This window comes from Aspergillus ambiguus (genome assembly GCF_047715705.1).
Source record: "Aspergillus ambiguus strain CBS 117.58 unplaced genomic scaffold BDV59scaffold_6, whole genome shotgun sequence".
In the NCBI taxonomy this organism is placed as follows: Eukaryota; Fungi; Ascomycota; class Eurotiomycetes; order Eurotiales; family Aspergillaceae; genus Aspergillus; species Aspergillus ambiguus.
In genome coordinates, this window is record NW_027395519.1 from 331,833 (window position 1) to 352,167 (window position 20,335).

Genomic DNA, 20,335 nt, shown 5'->3' on the forward strand with positions numbered 1-20,335 from the left:
TCGATTCTAGAAGTTCTTCCAGAGTTCCCTCCAACACCTAACGAGATTTGAAGTCTTCAGTGAGAGATTCTGCCTGGCTGAGGATACTCGGATCTGGGTGAACCGACGTCCCTCTTGTTTTCGAGACAGCGAGCAAAGGAGAGATTCTCGGGTAAGACGACGGTGTCCCGCTTTCTCACTGTGCCCGGCCGTTCCTTTCCCTTCTACCTCAGGTGCCTCAGCTGCCCTCGTCTTTACGTGTGACCCGGTGCACTCGCTCTCTGCTGCCTGTTGCCTCCTTCCTGTCCCGCCTCTTTCTGCCTTGCTCTTCTCTTTCCCTCTCTGTCTCTTTCCCTTGCGCCTGCCATAACAATGATATTGTCCGTGGCCGATGGGAAGGGACCACCATAGTGTTTACGCCTGTCAGAAGTACGCCCCTCGTGCCTCTTCTCTTTTCCCTCTTACAACCATCTTCGCCTCCATCCCCACCGTTGTCTGAAACCCTATACTCTTCCGGAACGTATTGTTTCCCAGCGCCTGAACCATCTCTCACACAGCCAATCACACCCCTTTCCGATCTACCTCGTCTTAGTTTCCCCCGTCGCAAACAGAATGCCTCCACGTCCGACGAAGAGACGGGGAGAGGCACCTGCTCCAACAGAAGAACCACCGTCAAAAAAAGGTACATCGAAAAAGGGTAGCTCTAAAGAAGGAGAGGAAGAGAGTGAGGGTCAGGAAGAACGGCCAGGAGAAGGACCAGAGGGAAGTGCTAAGCCCCAGAAGAAAGGGTTACATGTTATCATTGTGGTATGACATACGCCCCAAGGGATATAGCAGCATCTGACTTTCTTCACAGGGTTCATCCGGCGGTCCTTATGAGGATGAGACCTCTTGCATCCTCGTCCGTTCCACCGCAAGCCAGTGGCGCGAGAAGACCGTCCTGGCCATCGATGCAGGCACCCTTCTCGGGGGTATCAGGAACGTGCTGGACACGTCGGAAGATGCTCCTTTTGCCGATCTGATCACGAACGGTGATTCCTCTCTGTCGAATGCGCTACACATCTTTCAGAATATTGTCGGCCCCATTTGTATCACACATCCCCATATGGACCACATCGCGGGCTTCGTCATCAACACCCAAGCGCTCCAGAAAACCAGCAGTCCCAAGACAATCGCCTGTCTGCAGAGTGTGGTCGATGCGCTCAGGCAGTACGTATTCAACGGCGTGCTGTGGCCGAATCTCACGGACGAGAAGGGAGCTGGGCTGGTCACTTTTCACACCCTCCCTGAAGGGGGAAATATCATGATGGGCTCGGGAGACCTCGTGGGCTACGAGGAGCTGGCCGAGAAGGTGTTGGTCAAGTGCTACAAGGTCACTCACGGTGAATGCGCGCAGATGTATGACCCAACTGCGAGGCGGTGGCGCCGAAGAAGCAGTGTTCACCCCCAGATGATGCGCGAAGCTGAGAAAGCGTAAGTGGGCCCAGATCCGTGTATGAATCTCGTGACAGTATCTCACCTGGACCAGCGTTGCACAAGAGACCGAGGAGGAGAGAACCGAGAGCTCGGCCTTCTTCGTCCGCGATAAAGTCACGGGCAAGGAAGTTATCGTATTTGGCGACATTGAGCCTGATTCCATCTCCGCAAAGCAATGGAACAAGCGGATCTGGGAAGAAGCAGCCCGGGCCTTTGTTGCCGGTCGCTTGAAGGCAATCTTCATCGAGTGTTCTTTCACGGATGATATACAGGATGAGTTCTTGTATGGCCATCTGTGTCCTCGGCATCTGGGTGCGGAACTGGACATGTTGGCTTCTTGTATAGACCCACGACCTGAGGCCGATCGAACAAATGCTTTAAAGGGACTAAACGTCTACCTCACCCACATCAAGGTGATGGATGACGTTTGCGTTCAGAATATTCTCAAACAGGTGCGACAACGCTGCAGTCATCTGGGATGTAAGGTCGAAGTCGCAGCCCGCGGGAAGAGCTACTATTTTGCATGATCTCTGCTTTTGTCAACCATCATCGGGCCTACTCACAGATGGCATATCGTTATCGTGTTTGCTTGTTACCTTGCCGGACGTCTCTATAGACGATCTACTTTTTTAACGGCTGCAGGGCAGTCGGACCATGTTCGTTACATAGATATGCATTACTCATGTACTTATAACGGCTAAAGGTGAACCAAAACTGAAACAACCGCATCTTATCACTACAGGGAAGTATACAGGTCAGAAGTAGACAAACGTACGAGGATTATAGAGCGGAAGAAACCATCACCGAGTTTTCCACCGGGACATATATTACTGTGTCGCCGCCGCCGCCGCCGTCGCCGTCGCTATGACATCCTCCCAGCGGGCGGTACTTCCACGGGGAATCCGCAGTCCCGACGACTCCTCCGAGTCATCCTGGGCCGGGGGACGGTTCTCAGGGAGATCCAGAATCGGCTCCCCATCGCGGGCGAAGGCGATGAGATCCTCCTCGGACCCCCATTCTCCCATTGCCATAACACCGACGGGCACGCCGGCGCCATCGCGCGAGTACCCGGCGGGACAGCTGATGGCGGGACAACCGGTGAAGTTGGCCAGCCACACATACTCCATGTTCCGGACGGAGGCCTTGCCGTCGGACAAGCCGCGCGACAGGTCGGCCTCGCCGCCGTCGATCTTCCACCCGGGGATGGGGGTGGTGGGCGAGAGGATCATCAGGCCCGGGTACTTCTGGAACAGATGGGCCAGGTGGGCCATGAGGAGGTTGCGCAGGCGCTGGGCGGCCAGCACATCCTGGCCGGTGATCTGCCACATGCCCATGGAGACCAGCACCTTGTTCGGGGCGGTGAGGCTGCGGATCTGGCGCGGCGACAGGCCCGAGGCGATCTCCGTCATGATGGTGAGCACGTGCGCGCGCTGGCCCTCGGGCAGATACGGGATGGCCAGCTCGACGACCTCGTAGCCGTGCGCGGTGTAGAACGCCAGCGCGGCGTCGAACACGGCGCGCACCGCCGGCTCGGCGCGGTCGATCCACGCCGGCACGATGCCGATGGTTTTGCTTTCGCTCCTCCGGCGTTTGCTGGTGGCGTCCAGCGTGCGCAGCGGATCCGGGAACGCCCCCGACATCGGGTCGTCCGCTGCCGGCGCCGGCGCCGCCATCACCCGGTACGCCAGCGCCAGGTCGTCAATGCTTGCCGCCATCGGGCCGTTCACGCCCACCGTCGTCGCCAGCGACACCGTCGGCGTGCCGCTGACGCGGCCGTGCGACGGCTTCAGCCCCCAGATGCCGCAGAAGGAGGCCGGGATGCGGATCGACCCGCCCCCGTCGGCGCCCAGCGCGATGGGCACCAGGCCCGATGCGACGGCGTAGCCCGAGCCGCCGGACGAGCCGCCGCAGTAGTAGGATTCGTTGTGCGGGTTGCGCGGGGTGCCGTGGTTGGGGTTGTTGTTGTTGGTGTCTGGGGAAGCACGTTAGTTCTTCAGTTCGGAGGAAATTTGTGTCGGTGCGTGCCCCCGTTTAATAGTCCAAGGGAGAGGTTGGGGGGGGGGGGGGGGGAAGGGTAACTCACCCAGCCCAAGCTCGTGCATCGTGGTCTTCCCGATGACGATAGCGCCGGCCTCCTCCCACTTCTTCACGCACCAGGACGTGCCCTTGACGCCGGCGGTGAAGTCCAGCCGGCTCCCCAGCGTGCGCTTGTAGCCCTCCATGTGCAGCTCGTCCTTGACGGCGACGGGCACGCCGTCCAGCGGGCCGAGCGGCGTCCCGGCACGGTATCGCTGCGCGGAGGCCTCCGCCGCGGCGCGCGCCTTGGCTGCATTACTCTCGAGAAACGCCACGGCGTGCGGCCCCGGCGGGGTGCTGTCGCGGCGGATTAGCGGCAGCAGGGCATCGACGACGGCCACGGGCGTCAGCGTGCCGGCCGTGTAGAGCGCGTGATAGTCGGCGGAGGTGTAGTAGCCTGCGGGAGTGGTGCGGCGCTGCGCCGGGGCCGGGAGCGCCGCGGCGGCGACGGTGTCCGGCACGACGGGGATGACGGTGGGATCGTAGCGCGCGGTGTATTCGTGGAGGTGGGGGATGTTGCGGATGATGTCGAAGCCGGCGTTGCGCCAGAAGTAGCTCTGGATGAAGCCGATATTGTGGATTCTGCAGGAGGATGACGCGTTAGAAGGGGCTGTTGGCTGGTTTGCGCGGGAGGGGATGGGTGTACGGACAGTGAGGCGCCGATGGCGAGCGGTGCGCCGCGGAGCACCGGGATCGTTTGATCCTCATTCTGGTACGGCACGGACGGTCCCTCCCGGATCTCCGGGTAGTGGAAGAAGTGCAGCTCGTCGGGGGTGCTGCGCGGGCCCATTTTGGGGGGATTTTGGATGGGTGCGGGTGGTGGAGGGAGGAGGCTGAGGAGGTGAAGATGACGGGAGGAGGTTGAAGTTGGAGTTGTTGAAGCTCCCGATTTGGATGAGCCGCGGCTTATCATGTGTCAGTCAACATAAACTCAGAGTTAAAACATGACACTTTTCCAACGACCTGCGTTGCATTCCAGTATGATCTAGAACAGTGGTGGTGTGATTATACATGATTCATTTACAGTTTATCTCGTAGTGCCTTATAGAGCCAGCTTGATGTTGGCCTTGTCCAGACCCAGCGCTACGCCAGACAACACCGCCGCATACCCGATGAGAATCCCAGTGGCCTGCGCAGTGCTGACATCCAACGTGGAAATGCTCAGGTTGACGGTGCCCGTGAGCAGGTTCGCTACGAGGAAAATCGCGAGCCCGTTCTTGTTGAACGCCGTCATTACCCGGCTGGTCGCGAATGACACCCGGTCGGCTTCTCCATCCTTGCCGGAGGCCCGGTGGACCGAGGGGAAGAAGACAGTCTCCAGCAGACAGAACAGGAAGAGCTGCGCATTGTTGAAGGCGGACACCCAGAGCACATACGGCATGTTCGCGAGGCGTCGGGAGACGGGGATGTTGGCCCCGTAGCCCAGCGCGTACGTCGAATTCAGCGCAAACAACGCAGTCCACGTAGCGGTCTGCACTCCAAGACCGACGAGGACCCTCTTTCGGGCCTGCGACGCGGACTTCGTTGGCGATGTTCCCCGCGGGATGACCCGGATCCCCACCGCGCGACCGGCCAGGAAGATGGCCAGATACCCGAGGAAGGAGAACACGCCCTCGCGATTCTTCGAGAGCAAGTCGGGCCCACGCGGGGACACGAGGATGTAGCTTTTCAGGTCGGTGGATTCGAGCGCGACCTGGTACAGGACCGCAATGCCCAGCGCCAGGGCCTCGTACGACGGGATGATGGTCGCCAGCGCGTCGAAGATCTCTACGAACGGAGGCAACAGGCCCAGCGTGAAGAAGAAGTTCCAGTGCACACCGTACTCGGTGACGTGCTCGGCGTAGTCGAGCCCCTTCACGCTGTACAGTCGGATTAACCCCAGCACCAAGAGGGGGATGGAATGTCGCGTGGAGGCCTTCAGTCGCAGCAGCAAGGATGGTCGCACCGCCGCCTGGTGCTGCCGGCCTTTGAGAATCGCGCGCGCAGAGACCACGCCCGATGAGAACACGAAGGACCCAACTCCCAAGTCCATGAGAGAAGTGCCCCAGTTCTCCACTTTGGCGAAGCGGCGGGGGAAGACGCGGAAGTCCACGGCCAAGATGGCCACGCAGGTGACGATCATCATGGCTGCGCGGTAGGTGGTGAGAAACGGGTGGATAGGCAAGGATTCGCTGGAGCGTGACGCATGGTGGGAAGTAGTCTGGTCAGCTGCAGCGGGTGGACGCGGTGGTTTAGCCTTGTGCTGGGATCGGGACGGTTTCGAGTTGAACAGAAGCAGCAGCGCGGGCGAAATCAGGAGCACATTGAGAGTCCATGGTGCAGATGCATATAGGGTGGTCGCAAATAGAATTGCGAGCACGTTCAGCAGAAAATCCACGAGTAATGCCGGCGCACTGTAGGGGGTGAAGAACGATAGGCGAGCCTGTAGCGCCGACCACAGGAGGACGGAAGCCTAGTCGAGAGCCATACAGGTGATTAGCGGAGAGAAACAGGTTTCCCAGAGCCACACATGACCATCTCTTACCGGTGCAACGAGAGTGACGGCGTTGATCTCGAGAATGCTGCCGCCGGCAAGGTTGGAGACAAACGCCTCCTTCCGAGCTTTATAGCTCGGATCCATCTTCGCCCTTCGCGTGGGAGGGAGGAAGGGTGGACTGAGACTGGATGTCGTCAGAGGGAAGGTCAAATCCGGGGTAGGCGGGTCAGGGAAACGACTGAACGAACGACGTGTATGGAATAAAGAGGATGAATCCGGGATTTGGATTTAGCGTTGGTGGTGGTGGTGTTTTGATAGTGAATCGCGGCATACGGGTTTCCGTACGGGCCACGCGCGGAATGGTATTTTAAACTGGTAATACGGTGACTAGTCAGACTCCTTCCCAAAGTAGAAATGTCTGATTGGATCAGCTGTCGGATCTACAACAAACACCAACTCGATGTTTCCCCTCACGTATCTCCAATCTCCTCCTCCCCGTCCCTCCAATCGAGGAGTCGGATTTGCGTCTTTTTCTGCTCGACAGTTTTGCACGGATGACCTAATCGATGGCTAGTGTTGCGGCAGCAAGTGCCGGTGCCCGTGGATTCATGGCATGCATATCATCGAGTGAGATCCATTCGCCAAAGAGATAGCCCCGAAGACCAGGGTGAGATCCAGACGATATTTCTCCTCACAGTCCAATAGTTACACTGCCCCAATCACCCTCATGCCCTACCGTTGGGTTGGGATCAGCTACGCCTCTTCGAGTAGCACGGTATATCCCGAACTTTAGTCGACCAAGTGACCATCTGATAGGTGGGTCGGTGAAGCCTTGCGTGGCCGGTGCAGGAAGCCGCCTTAGTTCCGCCTTCTACGATGTACAGAGTACGTGCCTCGAGCTTTTCTTCCGTTCAAAACCAACGAGACACTCCACTCGGCAAAGATTGGTGGATGTACCGAGTACAATCCAATGGGGACGAACGTCGTTAGAAGCTCATCGGCACTCTGAAACGAGCATGATTCAGGCCAAGGATCGGTCGTTGAGATATTGACTATCTGCCTAGATAAGCTATGGAGTCGGTGCCCAGATGGTTTCCTCTTCGTCCCAAACAATGAAGCGGGGACACCGAATACTTCCGACGATTCTAGAAAGGTGCATGCGGGTGACCCGGCTCCATAATAATCATCCCGTCTACCACTACCGGCCTAGGAACAATGGGGGTTGATTATCGTGTTATGCAGCTACCAGATTCGATTCCAGGGGCCCACAGAGCATGCCCTTAGTGCCGCTGGCTGCATACGCCGTACGCCTATGCAGCTTTAGGGTTTTTAGACCAACACGGGGAAAATCTCCCCTTGTCATTGACCTAATCCTCACTGGAAGAAACAACCATGATCTTCCGGGGATCTTCAGCGGTCTTTCAGTATGGTGTACGCTATACAAAGATCTAGGATAGAAAGCATTGAGAATTGGAGACAAATTTTCGCTATGCACGTCCTCCGGTCGGCAATTGAGCCTGTGAACTACTTCGTAAGGAGGGCAAAAGGAGGGGGAAAAAAAAGGAAAATATGAGTAATATGCCCCATCTGAATTTTCCTACTCCGTACTAACCGTGGTAAGGAGCTGAGTGCGTCATTCATCAGCCAGCCAGCCTTCTTCACCGAGCCTCCTTCGTATTTATTTTGCTTTGTTTTCCTGTGGATTTGCGTCTCCTCTCCGGCATCCTTCGCCCGAGCCCTCTGAAACGAAATTGGTTCCAACAACCAACACAACGCGGACCGGTTGCGAGAACCGAATAGGACCCCAAGAGCTCCTCTCCAGTTCCCGTCCGTTCCCACCGATTGTAGATTGTCTCGGAAATCCTTTGGAAGAGGTGGAGTTGATCTCCCCCTCGTGGCGAGGACCGCCCGAGGATCCAAACTTCCCAAGTGCTGACCGATCCAAGATCTGAGACGGCGTACCATGGTAGGGGTGAACACAAGTATCCTTCTTGGGCATAGGGCCTTCCTCTGGCGCTAGTCGTAATATGGAGGATGTGCGATTCGCTAGACCTTAATCACTCCCTCCTTTTGGGGAGCCATCGCCAAGGACGGCAAATCCTGGGAGTCATGATTTCAAATAGTAGCTCCGAAGGCCGAAGATCACTATCGAAACATTCCATCGGTCTCATGTTGGGAGAGGAGGTTGCCTGCGGTATGGAATTGTCACCCGCAGAAAGCACACCGCACCGCACGTCCCTTGTTGTCCAGTTCCCTTGCATCAGCTCAGCTGTCCAATTCTCCGATCTCCGCTAGTGACCTGATTTCGAAATACCGAAATGGCCATGCGGGTCGAACGCAATTGGAATCCTTTTCGTTTATTGATCTCCCTGACTTATTTTTTTTTATTTTTTATTTTTTTGAGTTTAGACGACCTTATTGGGTTCACCATGTGGCCCGGATATACTAGGATCCACCACCGTGATTAACCCACACTGTACAGTGGATGCTTCTGGATAAATCTGCGAATCGCTTCTTGATTTGGGGGTTGATGGCAGCCGGACCTGTCCACTGACGACAGCCACTGATCGATATTGACCATCACTTCCTTTGGTACCGAGCCGGCATCTCCCTGGATGCTGGCCAGGCACTACCAACATTGCGCTGTACAGCCACTGCTGCCCACTGTTGCGACAGTCCATCTACGGCGCAGGCTTCCGGATCAGTCCTTTTCGCACGGCGTAGGCCGGGAGGGTCGGCAAAAGGAAGGACAGAAAAATGATTAAAAAAAAAAAAGGCCAAACAAACAAATAAAAAGTGCACATAGCGCAGACCCATAGTAATTAGTCCTTAGCAGACGGCACACTGCCTCTAATCGCCCCTCCCACAGGGATTCTCTCGGACTTCCTGAATGCCCATTGGCGTGTTAAACGGCAGATGGGATCATTTGGTAAGCAGGGCACCTATATGCCTATGGGTTGAGCTGGCGCGGGACTTGTCTCCCTAGCTTTGAAGGACGATCCGGAGTGTGGGAGATATTTTAGGGCCATGCGTGCCTAATTCCTGGAAACCCTGGCTTATATTGAAGTCCCCGACTCGTCCGCTGGGACTGAACGAGCCTCCTCTGCCTTTCCTTCGTATGCTAAATGGATGGTCCGAGTCGATCTCTCCACTCCCTCTCTTGATATCAAGTGGCTTCTCGACGCCGTATACCCTCTTTTGCACGCATCGCTACCTTAGCGCGACCCACGCGTTTGGAACGACTATAGTCACATATTGACAGCCCGATTCGAAGTCATCGTGAGGCCCACGCCGTCCTGGGATGTATCGCGTGCACATCCATGTTCCTACTTATCCCCCACGCCCCTCGTCCCGTTCCCTTCTGAAAGCGTTGTTGAGCCAGTCCACGATATCAATCGCAGCATGAGCCCCCAGCCTGAATCCTCTCAGGCCAAGAAACGAGAGTCCCGTGCTGGTACGCGAAAGGTCACCTCCCTCTCCGCCGAACAACTGGAGAGGAAGCGCGCGAATGATCGGGAGGCCCAGAGGACTATCCGCCAGCGAACCAAGGAGCATATCGAGCGCTTGGAGCATCAGGTGGCGGAGCTGAAGTCCAAGGGCGAGCAATATGATGACATTATGCGACGGAATGCCGTCCTGGAGAACGAAATAAGAGCTCTTCGACAGCAACTCTCCATGCTGGGTGGCCGACAAGGCTACGGTAATATGGGTGAGTGCGCCGCGGACTGCCTGCCATGTGCCCCGTGCAGTACTGTTATATTGTCCTAGTTCCGCCACTGACGCATTTTCCCTCCCCTTGCCCCCTTGGGATACAGCAGAAACATCCTACAACACTACTCCCTCGGGACCCATCCTCTCGGGCTCCCAGTTTCCTGAACCCATCCCCTTACATCCGGCCTCCAGGGCACCCTCAGCCCTGTCGAATTCGAGCCAGGTCTCCGTCGCCCCTGACTGGCCGCCCTACAGCTCAACCCGGTCGTCCTCCATGTGCGACTCCTCAGACGCCGATTACTCCTCCGGCCGAGTCGAGCCCTACGTCTTCGACGGCCAGATCCGGCCGCAGAACTCCATCTCCCTCGCCACGCCGCAGGTCCCATTCAATGCTCCGGGGAGCGCGAGCGCCCACGCCCACGAGCAACCTCCGTTCCAGCCGTACACGCAACTATACACCCCGACAGGCTCCGGTCAGGCACCGGGGGAGCCGCTGCATCATCCACAGGCCATGTCGTTTGTGCCCATCCCGCGATCGACGTCCGTCCCGACCGTCCCATCTCCATCGGATCGGGAGCCGCGCGGGTATCCGGTGCTGCCGAATAACCCGCAGTACCAACCACCCCAGGGACAGGCCCCGCGCACGGAGTACAGCTATGATTGGATCCCGCGGTAGTTGGTCGCGCGGGTGGCGCTCGTCGGTGACGAGACCCCCTTATGCCCGTGAAGTTGGAACACCGTCGCGCCAGGAATAGACGCTCTTGCATCCGTCGTGTGTCCTGATTCGTTGTTCGCTTCGCATCTGCCCCGAGACAGTTTGCGCGGTCTAGATGTGATTGAGTGCGCGCGTGTGTGTGTCCTTTTGTTGATGTATATGGTATATGAGAGTGGTGCTGACTTGGTCCTGTTGCATAGGGCCACGCAGAACCCTCCGCCAGGTCTCCTCCGACTCCTGCAGTCCTATTCAACACAGGCCGACACAGGTCCTCTGCGGTGGGCGCGCGGATAGTGATTGTTCAGAGCTGCTTGGAGGGCATCTCGTCCGAAGCATACATGACCAAGCATCTGCACTGCGGCGTTCACAGGAGACTCACTGTCAGTCTCTGTAATACTTAAGAAGTAACTGGGACGCTGTCTGAGAAACGCCAAAGTGTCTAGGCTAGGTACATCTTTGGGTATCACCCTGTATTATATAACGGAAAGACGAGGGAGCAAACCAGAAAACGGGAGAAAACAAGCATGCTCACGAATAATGATATGTGGAACGTATAAAAGTACCAATTTCATATCCCCTTGACTTTGACTGCTCTTGCCGCTGGCCTTACTCCTAGCACTCTACCTACCCATACCAGCTTTATAGTACCGTTACGTTGTATATCTAGTGTAGAGGTCCTGTTGAAACAAGTCTCCTGGCTGATCTAGCTCGCTTCCCCTATTCTAACCGCCAGATCGGATAAAACTCGGTTACTCGATCTAGATTCGGGCATACACAGGAAACCTTCCCTCGAAGGGGCCTTGGTATTGCCGATAGTGGGTCACCACCGAAACCAACGCGTACTTATTTCCAATCTATGGGATGTAGTTTATCATACAGATGATCGTTCATGCAGCAGTCTCCCCAACCCTCACAAGCCTAGTCATTCTAATGCAAGTCCCGCCTTAACGGGTGTACTGCTTCTGGAGAAGCTTCGCAATCGTCTGCAGCTGGATATTGCTAGTTCCCTCATAGATCGCACCGATCTTGCTGTCGCGGAACATCTTCTCGGCAATGCCCTCCCGCACGAAGCCCATGCCGCCCATCCATTCGACGGCCGAGCTGGCCACCCGGCCCGCAACCTGCGAGGCGTACAGCTTGGCCATGGCGGCGTCCTGGACAAAGTCCTGGCCGGCTTCCTTCTTGCGCGCGGCGTTGTACACCAGCGCGCGCGCCGCCGCGATCTCCGTGTAGGCCTGGGCGATCTGGTGCTGCATGCCCTGGAAGTTTCCGATCAGCTGGCCGAACTGGCGGCGGTCATTCCAGACGTAGCTATCGCGGTCAGCCGTGCTCTGTTCTTGTCCCGGGGGGGGGGGGGGGGGGGGGGGGGGGGGGGAGGAGGAGGAGGAGGAGGAGGCAGTACTTACCTGGCGGCATTCTCCCAGGCGCCGAGGGCCAAGCCGGTCATCTGGGCGGCAATACCGATGCGGCCCTCGTTCAGGAGGTTGATGGCGTACTTGTAGCCGTGGCCTTCCTCACCGAGGAGGTTCGCCTTGGGGATGACGACGTCGTCGAAGTTCAGTACGCAGGTGCTGCTGGCGCGGATGCCGAGCTTCTTCTCCTTCTTGGCGATGGAGAAGCCGGGGGTGTCCTTCTCGACGATGAAGGCGGTGATGCCCTTGTAGCCGGCGGCGGGGTTGAGGTTGGCGAAGACGATAAAGACGCCGGCCTCCATGGAGTTGGTGATCCACATCTTGGAGCCGTTGATGCGGTAGCCGGCGCCGTCGGCGGTCTTCTCGGCCTTGGTCTGCAGGGCGAAGGCGTCGGAGCCGGACGCCGGCTCGGAGAGGCAGAACGAGCCGACGGAGCCCGTGGCCAGGCGCGGCAGCCAGGTGCGCTGCACCTGCGCGTCGCCGTACTTGAGGAACGCCGTGTTGACCAGCGTGTTGTGCACGTCGACCAGCACGCTGACGCTGGGGTCGATGCGCGCCAGCTCCTCGATCGCCACGATCCCCGCCGTGAAGTTCATCCCCGCGCCACCGTACTCCTCGGGGATCTCCACCCCCATCAGCCCCTGCTCGAACAGCTGCTCCACGATCGCCGCGTCCATCGTCTCCGTCTCATCCATCTCGCGCACCTTCGGCCCGATCTGCTCCTGCGCGAACTTGGCCACCGTCTCCGCCATCAGCGACTCCGTCTCCGACAGCAGCGTGATCGGCGTCGGCGTCAGGTGGGACAGGTCGACGTCCCGCCGGCGGGAGCTGGTCGAGAACGCATGGGTGGTGCTGGGAGGCAGTTAATGGGAGTATTTCAGGAGGAGGCCGATGAGGCTGGTGTATCGTACCTTGGGGTGAATCGGTGAGGCAGTGGGCGTCTGGCGGCCAAGCGGAACGAGGTCGAAGCAGTGCGGGACAGAGGCCGCAAGGCGCGGGTGATAGATGCCATCGCAGGGGTAGTTAGGTTTAATTCGTCCAGGAGAAGGATGATGGAAAATCTGAGCGGCACGGCAACGGAAGAGAGAGAGAGGGAGAAGACGGAGAGAGCGAGAATGTGACGGTCGAGGGCGGCGGGCAGGTGAAATCACGAGGAGCTGGGGAAATGCCTCGGTTAACCGCGGCTATCCACTGGGAACGTTCAACATGGATAATACTCCGTACAGCCCACAAATACTAGGTACGGTCTATGTCTATCATATCTCAATAACCTTGGTCGTGTCAAATCCCTCTGCCTGCGCAAAGTAATACCCCCGTTGGTTCGTCAGCACGCGTTTCCCCGTCGACTCGTCCACATAGTCGCAGTTGTAGTGAGTATGTCCGAACGCCCACAACCGCACCTGGGGATTCTGCCAGCAAGTCCTACCGGTTAGGTCGGTCGCAAACCCGGACGAGATGGGACTGGTGGCGTGGATGGGATTGACCGCCGCCGCGGCGATGGTGGGACTATGATGCGTGAGGATGACAATCCTGCGATGCGGTTCGGAGGCCGCGATGTCGGCGACTCGCTGGTCCAGCCATGCGCAGTCGGCTTCATGCGCTGCGCGGTGGTCGGTGACGGTCCAGCCCTGGATTTGGTAGAAATCGTTGAGCCCGAAACTCACGCGCTCCTCCTGGCGCTGGGATACGTTGGAGTGGAGAGTACAGCCGAGGAGGGTCACCTCTGGCGTCAAGTCGAAGCGCGTCTGATCCAGGAAGAGGAATTGGCCCAGTTTGGGGTCGTGCAGTCGCGATCGACCGATGTTGTCTGAGAAATCCGCGATTTGCGTCTTGACGGTAGACCAGCTCGAATGGTACGGTTCATGGTTTCCGAGGAGCAGGAAGACGATCTGGAACCTGCGGAGCTGAGCGGTGAGGAAGGGGAAGAAACCCTGGTCTCTGACTACGCCGATGTCCCCGAGAAGCGCCAGGTACGGCGCTTGGGCCTCTTATCTCGAATACATCATAGGCTGCTGGGGTTTCTAGATGAAGATCCGAGAGAATCTGAATACGCGCCATGGCGGTCACCGGCGACACGCCGTGGTGCAGCGGGTCGGAAGGGCTGAGACGAAAATAGCTGCACTGACGTACGCCGTAGAGCCGCAGAGCTTCTCGATAGGATGTCTGATAGAGAGAGAGAGAAAGAGAGAGGGGCGAGATTCCGATGACCTCATTGTTTTCACATGAAACGAAAACACGCTATGTTCAAGCCACATCTGCGGTGGGACGGTGGCGGTGCTAGGGATATGTGGCGCAGTACCCCACCAAGCCCGAAGAGGCAAGTGTCGCTCGCTGTGATTCGCGGGTGGACGCAACCCCCAAGACTCCAAGACTTTTGCCTGTTACGACCGGCATATATTACTGTCTCGATTGTCAGTCAACTCCCTACTCCACGACACTTTCAACTCTGTCTTCTTCTCCTCTGCACTCTCCTACTTCAACCCATCCGACCTCTTAAGACGACTATCGAAGCTTGACAACCTCCTTCTTGTCGCTGTCCTACAGCTTAGTGCTGTTCCCCCGCAATCTTTATCCCCGCTTTGGGCGATAGCTCCCTCCTTGCGAACATCCTCACGGTCATGTCGTCCACGGTCCACGACCCTCGCCTGCTTTTCAGTGTCAACAACATCCTTGCGTTCCATATCCAAAATGGCGAAGAATCCGAGCTCACCCCCTCGGGACCCCAGACCCTATCTCTCCTGATGGTGCCGACAACAGCGTCCGCCCCTCCCGGCCAGGATGCCCCGGCAGAGGAAGACTTCTACCTGCACCTGCATCTCCCGCCGGAACTGGACATGGCGCTCCCGGCGACCACGCAGATCTACCATCAACCTCCCAATAGCTACCTGATCCCTCGGTGGGATCTCGGCCCTGATGCCGGCGCCTTCATCCGCATTCAATTCCCGCCCGTCGGAAGCGGCCCCGACAAGGTGAGCCAAGAGGACATCGACACGTTCGAAACCATCCTCGCCCAATGCACGGCGTTCCTCGAGCGGGCCTCCGTGCCCGACAACCCGGCGGCCTACAACCCGGCCGACTTCGCCCCCGGGGAAGGCTATGTGTCTTCTTCCGGAGCCGCCGCCGACCGGAAGGACCCGCATGGCCGCATCGTGCTCATCGACGAGGAAAACGGAAGCGTCGTGGGCGAGATGGAAGGGTACGACGTGGTCGAAGGGCCGGGCGTCAAGCCCGGGTCGAAGCGACCCGTGGAAGTGCAACTCCCGGGCGAAGGCGAAGGGAACCAAGTCAGCGTCAGCAACGTGTCGGGGGAATACCTCGAGACCTCGCGACACCCGGCGTACAAGACCTCGACGCTGGTGCAGACGTCGGCGACGGCGTCGCGGCTGATCGTCACGGGGTCGACGTACCTCGCCAACGCGATGGCCAGCGGGGCGGACAGCTTCACCCGCAAGACGAAGCCCAACCCGAAGCCGATGACGTTCTCGGAGGCGACTCACGCGCGGGTGCGGAAGGTCGGGACGTTCTCGCAGGGCGCGGCCGGGGTGTCGTCGCGCACGGTGGGCCAGGTGGGACGGTATGCGCAGAACTTCGGGGCGTCGCTGGCGCGCAAGGATAAGGGGAAAAGCCGCAGCCCCGACGCGGCGTCCTCCAAGCCGGGCATCCTGAACAAATCCATGATCGCCTTCTCGACCCTGGCCGATGGCATCGAGCAGGGCGCCCGGAACGTGCTGACCACCGGGTCGGCGGCGGCCAGCACGATGATCGGACATCGCTACGGCGCGGAGGCCGGCGCGGTGGCCTCCGGAGTGACCGGCGGCGTCACGAACGTCGGGCTGGTGTATATTGATGCGTCGGGCGTCAGCCGCAAGGCGGTCCTCAAGTCGGTGGCGAAGGGCATGGTGGTCGGCCGGATGAAGGATGGCAAGCAGGTCGTTGTCGACGCGGGTTCCGCGCCTTCCCCCCCGCCGGCGCCGACGGGGTCGACCCCTGGGTATCCGAATGGCGGGGATGGGGTGCTGCGACGGCCATCTCCTACGCCGACGCCCCCGCCGGCGTATGGGGCTCCCAACACGACGTCGCTGGGAGGGACGATGCCTCGGGGGAAGCGTTGATGTTGGGTTTAGGGCTTTGGTGGCTGGCGGGAATGGATGGTTGGGTTTCCGGCGCGTGGGATTGATTCTGGTTTTGGCGGTTTATAGATTTGATTGAGTATTAATCGGGATCGTTATGATTATTGCGTGATTTGACAGATATACTGCGTCGTTGGTAGTTTATTGTTTGTAGTTTTGGACTATGAGGGTTGTTTGGAGCTAGGCTGATGATGCTCCTTGGAGTCGGCTTGGCGGCCATCTATACGAGGAGAGCTAATTTGGGAGGCGCGTCGGAGAGGAAACATGGAAGATGAGGGCCAGTAAGGGGGAATTGAACCGATAGTGCCGCGGAGGGAATTGTTCGAGAGGGATATATCTTCGTCCTGACGGAGTTGAAGGATGAGCAGGCTGCGAGGAGGTGATATATTTGGTTCCTGGGGCGGGGAGGTGCTCGGGAGAATCGGGGCACTGGATTGCGACTCTGGATAGACAGACGAGGATAGAGTTCCAATATCCGGGGACGGAATGGACACTGGAATGCGGCGTGATAAGATCGGGAGATCCATCTGATGCATAGATCCAGGGATGGATTTAGGCTTCGAGCGATGGAGGAGGGTGGGGAGAAGAACCCTGGGACGGAGACCCCTACCGTGGTTGGGGGGGAGATGGTGTTTCAAGGTAGATTGGATTCTGTAGATGACTTGGGTATTCTCCTAATTCGACGAGGATGCTGGCGCTTCATGACGATCCGCTGGGATGGAGATCCGACTTGGTCTGTAGGGTACATGGAACTTTCCCATAGAAATTATTCTGTCGGTAGAATCGAGGTCGTAGGTATAGTAATGTAGTAAGGATGGTCGAGTTAGTGGAACGACTGTACACTGTGTATACCTTCAGCTCCCTCAATCGCTAGAAGTACATCCCGCCCTCCCGTATCCCGTATACCAGGAGAGATTTCGATTGATTGCATCCAGAACGGATTATTATCCTCTTCCTCGCTTGATCCCCCTTCCTTCTTCATCGATTCCTCTTCGCTCCTCGTCCTCGGTGGTGGTCGTCTCCCTCGCGCCCACCCCTGTCCGTCCCCTCATCTCTCTCGCTCTCTCTCTCGCTCCATCCACAACTCTTCTACTTTCTCTCCTCTCCTCCTCTTCTCTACTCTCACCTCAATCAACTCGGCAACTCACCCCCTCAAATTAAGGAATAATCTAATCCTCCATCAAGTACGATGCCTCCCCTCTAGAGGTGACAATCCCTCCCAGTTCAGGATCCGCTGTGGGTAAAGGCCCTCGCGTCTCCCGAGGCTGCTGCTGCTGCTCCTCCTGCTTCTTCTTCCCGCCCGCGTCGCTTCTGCGTCTTCACATTCCTTCGACCCGTCATCCCCTCTCCATTACCTATCTGGGTAGCGGAGTGTCCGGACGAGAGTCTTTCTTTCTGCAGTGCAGACCTTCGCCCTTTTCCTCTTCTTTCTGTCTTTCCGTCTTTCTTTCTTTCCTTCGTCCTCCACCGTGTCAGGAGAACCCCGTGACGGAGACAGGATCAACTCCTGCCACCGACCGACTGCCTCCTTTTCGCGCCTCCGTCGACCACTCGACTCTCCTCCAGCCCGTGGGATTCCTTCTTTCTCCCTCCGATTCCATCCTTCTCTTCCATTCTCCTCGACCGGGTGTCTGGATACCCCGACTCACTGTGTTTGTTGTTGTTGTCGTCCTTTCCTCCCGGACAAACGCAACACCGCCGCCCCTTATCGGGCCCAAGCTACTCGCTCTGCCTCCGACCATCAACAAACCGAATGTGAAGACGAGACCGGAGCTGCCCGATCAACCATCCACTCTGTCGCCCATCCATCGTTTGTCCGGACAGGAAAAAAAAAAATCAAAATAAAACTTCCAAAAAGGAACGAACCAAATATCCAAAAAAAGACCGTCGCTTCGACTTGTCGAAATTCGCTGCGCCGATCGCAATTGGTCACCCAGCTCGAAGTGATCGCCCTCCTCGCTCGCTCATCCACGCGTGCCTGAAGAGGCTGACGGGTCTCGGACTGTAACGCGGCAGTCCTTTCTCGATTGAACGTAGGTCTTCCTCTATCCCCTCGCATCACTCGCGACTCGCGCCCGACCTGTCGCATTCCAATACTTCTCCGACGACTATCGCCACGCCGCCCCCCTCCCCGCGCCCTGACACTGACAATGCGCTGACTTCCTCCGCTGCAGCCCTTTTCTGTCGCCCCCGCCCGTCCTGACAGCTTCTTCGGCTATGAGCGACCCCCAATCGCCGTCCCTGCCGCGCACGACCCATGCATCCCCGGCTCTGACCTCCGCGGCGCCCTCGTCGGCCCAACAGAACAGCCGCTCTCCCATTTACCCCGACCTCCTGGGTTCCCCACCCATCCCCCCTCCCCGAACGTCCTCCAATCACCGCAGCCACCACAGCTCCGCCGAGAAGGTGTCCCGCCATGGAAAGAACAGAGGGGATCGCGAGCGGAAAGGAGACGAGTCAAGGTCCCGACGACACGCTGCCAAATCTGCCGAAGATCCATCCAGGGCCGTCGCCCCCGATCCTCGAGCGCCAGCAGCCTCCGCCTCCCCGCGTCGTCCGGAGAATGCCATGGAGGCCGTTCCCGGCTCCGGCACTCTGGTCAAGGAGTCGAGCACTGTGATCAACCAGGTGTTGGTCAGCGATCCGTCCGTCGATATCGAGCGAGAGCACGTCCGACAGGCCGGGGGCACGTCCCCCTCGACGGAGGGCGCCCCCACCCCGGGCTTGGGCTTGGTCGGCAGCGAGGGCGTCGACGACGGCGGTCGCGGTGGACTGCGAAGCCGACACGACTACACCGAGAACACCGTCAAGCGCAAGGAGACCACCTTCGGACAGTACATCCTCGGTCAAACCGTGGGGGAGGGAGAATTCGGCAAGGTCAAGCTCGGCTGGAAGAAGGATGGCACCATCGAAGTCGCCATCAAGCTGATTCGGAGGGAGTCTCTCGGGTCGAATCCGACCCGTCTGCCCAAGATCTACCGCGAGATCTCCATCCTGCGCGACCTTTCCCACCCCAACATTGTCCGGCTTCATGAAATGGTGGAGACGGATCGCCATATCGGGATCATCATGGAGTACGCGTCCGGCGGCGAGCTCTTCGATTACATCCTGAACAACCGGTATCTGAAGGACAACAGTGCCCGGCGCCTGTTCGCCCAGCTGGTCTCGGGGGTTGGCTACCTGCATAAGAAAGGCATCGTCCATCGGGATCTCAAGCTGGAGAACCTCCTGCTAGACCGCAATCGCAACATCATCATCACCGACTTCGGTTTCGCCAATATCTTCGACCCCACCGATGAGCTGAGTGAGGAGATCGAATACAACCTCACGAACAAGGAGTTTGTCAAGCGGATGCGGCTTGACAAGCAGAATTCCAAGGGAGTGCGGCGCGGGGATCTGATGCAGACCAGCTGCGGAAGCCCCTGCTACGCCGCGCCGGAGTTGGTCGTGAGCGATTCGTTGTACACCGGACGTAAAGTCGATGTATGGAGCTGCGGCGTTATCCTCGTGAGTACTGCATCCAAGTATCCTGCCTTGGCTCCGCTAACCGAGTCCATTCATGTAGTACGCCATGCTCGCCGGCTATCTTCCTTTCGATGATGATCCAGCAAATCCGGATGGGGATAATATCAACCTGCTCTACAAGTACATCGTCACCACCCCGCTCACTTTCCCCGAATATGTCACCCCTCACGCCCGCGATCTCCTGAGACGGATATTGGTCCCGGATCCGCGCAAACGAGCGGATCTCTTCGAGGTTGCCCGGCACAGTTGGCTCAGCGAGTACTCCCATGTGGTCTCCCATGTCACCAGCAGCACGACCAAGGTGGCCGACATCGTCGCCGCCACAGTTCCGAGCGAGCGCCAAAAGGAAGCCCCCTCGCTGGCGCGGAGTGCGTCCGTCAGAGAACCCCCCAAGGCGTACCAAAGTACAATCCCCTCCGTGGGTGGACTCGTCCACCACTCCGGGGATATCTCTCAGGACCAATCGCCCAAATCTTCCCGCGATACTAAGAGACGGACTGTTCAGGTGGAATATGTGGCGCCCCAGTCGCAGACAGCGAGGGGTGAGTCGTCCACGAGGGACTCTAGCCATGCCGCTCCAACTGGCCCGTCCGACTCTGCTCCCTCTACGAGATCCCATACAAGAGATGGGAGCGGTCAGCCGGCTAGCATGGTGCCTCCGGACGCCCCGCGGGCATCAGCTGCCGAGCGTAGCGATCCCAAAGCACCGCCCGCCACGACAGCAGGCCACTTGCCTCGCTCAACTTCGGACAACAACGCACTCACCGGTACTACGACAATGCCTCCCACGAGCAACGCGCGACCCACCACCGGCGGCTCCATGGCTTCCTTCAAC

At 58.3% G+C, this 20,335-nt stretch overlaps 9 protein-coding genes across 9 annotated transcripts; 3 read left to right on the forward strand and 6 right to left on the reverse strand.

The window, feature by feature from the left end:
• The first annotated feature begins 234 nt into the window (after window positions 1-234).
• On the forward strand, window positions 235-2,132 carry pdeA (3',5'-cyclic-nucleotide phosphodiesterase PDE1). The gene is made up of 3 exons (XM_073687210.1): window positions 235-786; window positions 836-1,452; window positions 1,508-2,132. The coding sequence occupies exons 1-3, from the start codon at window positions 592-594 to the stop codon at window positions 1,980-1,982; spliced, it is 1,287 nt and encodes a 428-aa protein (XP_073550449.1). The 5' UTR covers window positions 235-591; the 3' UTR covers window positions 1,983-2,132.
• On the reverse strand, window positions 2,033-4,398 carry BDV59DRAFT_211312 (amidase). The gene is made up of 3 exons (XM_073695780.1): window positions 4,182-4,398; window positions 3,539-4,113; window positions 2,033-3,427 (listed from the first exon to the last, which is right to left on the reverse strand). The coding sequence occupies exons 1-3, from the start codon at window positions 4,319-4,321 to the stop codon at window positions 2,283-2,285; spliced, it is 1,860 nt and encodes a 619-aa protein (XP_073550450.1). The 5' UTR covers window positions 4,322-4,398; the 3' UTR covers window positions 2,033-2,282.
• Window positions 4,399-4,573: 175 nt separating this feature from the next.
• gwt1 (putative GPI anchor biosynthesis protein Gwt1) lies at window positions 4,574-6,151 on the reverse strand (the record flags this gene model as incomplete). Its single annotated transcript, XM_073693396.1, has 2 exons — window positions 4,574-5,983; window positions 6,056-6,151. 2 exons carry the CDS (start codon window positions 6,149-6,151, stop codon window positions 4,574-4,576), a joined length of 1,506 nt encoding a protein of 501 aa, XP_073550451.1.
• Window positions 6,152-9,409: 3,258 nt separating this feature from the next.
• Window positions 9,410-10,394, forward strand: BDV59DRAFT_199682 (uncharacterized protein; the record flags this gene model as incomplete). Its single annotated transcript, XM_073693397.1, has 2 exons — window positions 9,410-9,716; window positions 9,823-10,394. The coding sequence occupies 2 exons, from the start codon at window positions 9,410-9,412 to the stop codon at window positions 10,392-10,394; spliced, it is 879 nt and encodes a 292-aa protein (XP_073550452.1).
• Window positions 10,395-11,238: 844 nt separating this feature from the next.
• On the reverse strand, window positions 11,239-12,994 carry BDV59DRAFT_172970 (acyl-CoA dehydrogenase). The gene is made up of 3 exons (XM_073688806.1): window positions 12,757-12,994; window positions 11,840-12,697; window positions 11,239-11,744 (listed from the first exon to the last, which is right to left on the reverse strand). The coding sequence occupies exons 1-3, from the start codon at window positions 12,855-12,857 to the stop codon at window positions 11,378-11,380; spliced, it is 1,326 nt and encodes a 441-aa protein (XP_073550453.1). The 5' UTR covers window positions 12,858-12,994; the 3' UTR covers window positions 11,239-11,377.
• Window positions 12,995-13,101: 107 nt separating this feature from the next.
• BDV59DRAFT_199684 (Ser/Thr protein phosphatase superfamily) lies at window positions 13,102-13,903 on the reverse strand (the record flags this gene model as incomplete). The annotated part of the gene is made up of 2 exons (XM_073693398.1): window positions 13,102-13,776; window positions 13,847-13,903. 2 exons carry the CDS (start codon window positions 13,901-13,903, stop codon window positions 13,102-13,104), a joined length of 732 nt encoding a protein of 243 aa, XP_073550454.1.
• Window positions 13,904-14,066: 163 nt separating this feature from the next.
• Window positions 14,067-16,692, forward strand: BDV59DRAFT_172972 (senescence-associated domain-containing protein). The gene has a single exon (XM_073688807.1). It carries the CDS (start codon window positions 14,464-14,466, stop codon window positions 15,955-15,957), a length of 1,494 nt encoding a protein of 497 aa, XP_073550455.1. The 5' UTR covers window positions 14,067-14,463; the 3' UTR covers window positions 15,958-16,692.
• On the reverse strand, window positions 16,048-16,692 carry BDV59DRAFT_143091 (uncharacterized protein). Its single transcript, XM_073687211.1, has one exon. The coding sequence runs from the start codon at window positions 16,509-16,511 to the stop codon at window positions 16,137-16,139; it is 375 nt and encodes a 124-aa protein (XP_073550456.1). The 5' UTR covers window positions 16,512-16,692; the 3' UTR covers window positions 16,048-16,136.
• A 776-nt stretch (window positions 16,693-17,468) lies between these two features.
• BDV59DRAFT_143113 (uncharacterized protein) lies at window positions 17,469-18,098 on the reverse strand. The gene has a single exon (XM_073687212.1). The coding sequence runs from the start codon at window positions 18,062-18,064 to the stop codon at window positions 17,717-17,719; it is 348 nt and encodes a 115-aa protein (XP_073550457.1). The 5' UTR covers window positions 18,065-18,098; the 3' UTR covers window positions 17,469-17,716.
• Between the last annotated feature and the right edge of the window lie 2,237 nt (window positions 18,099-20,335).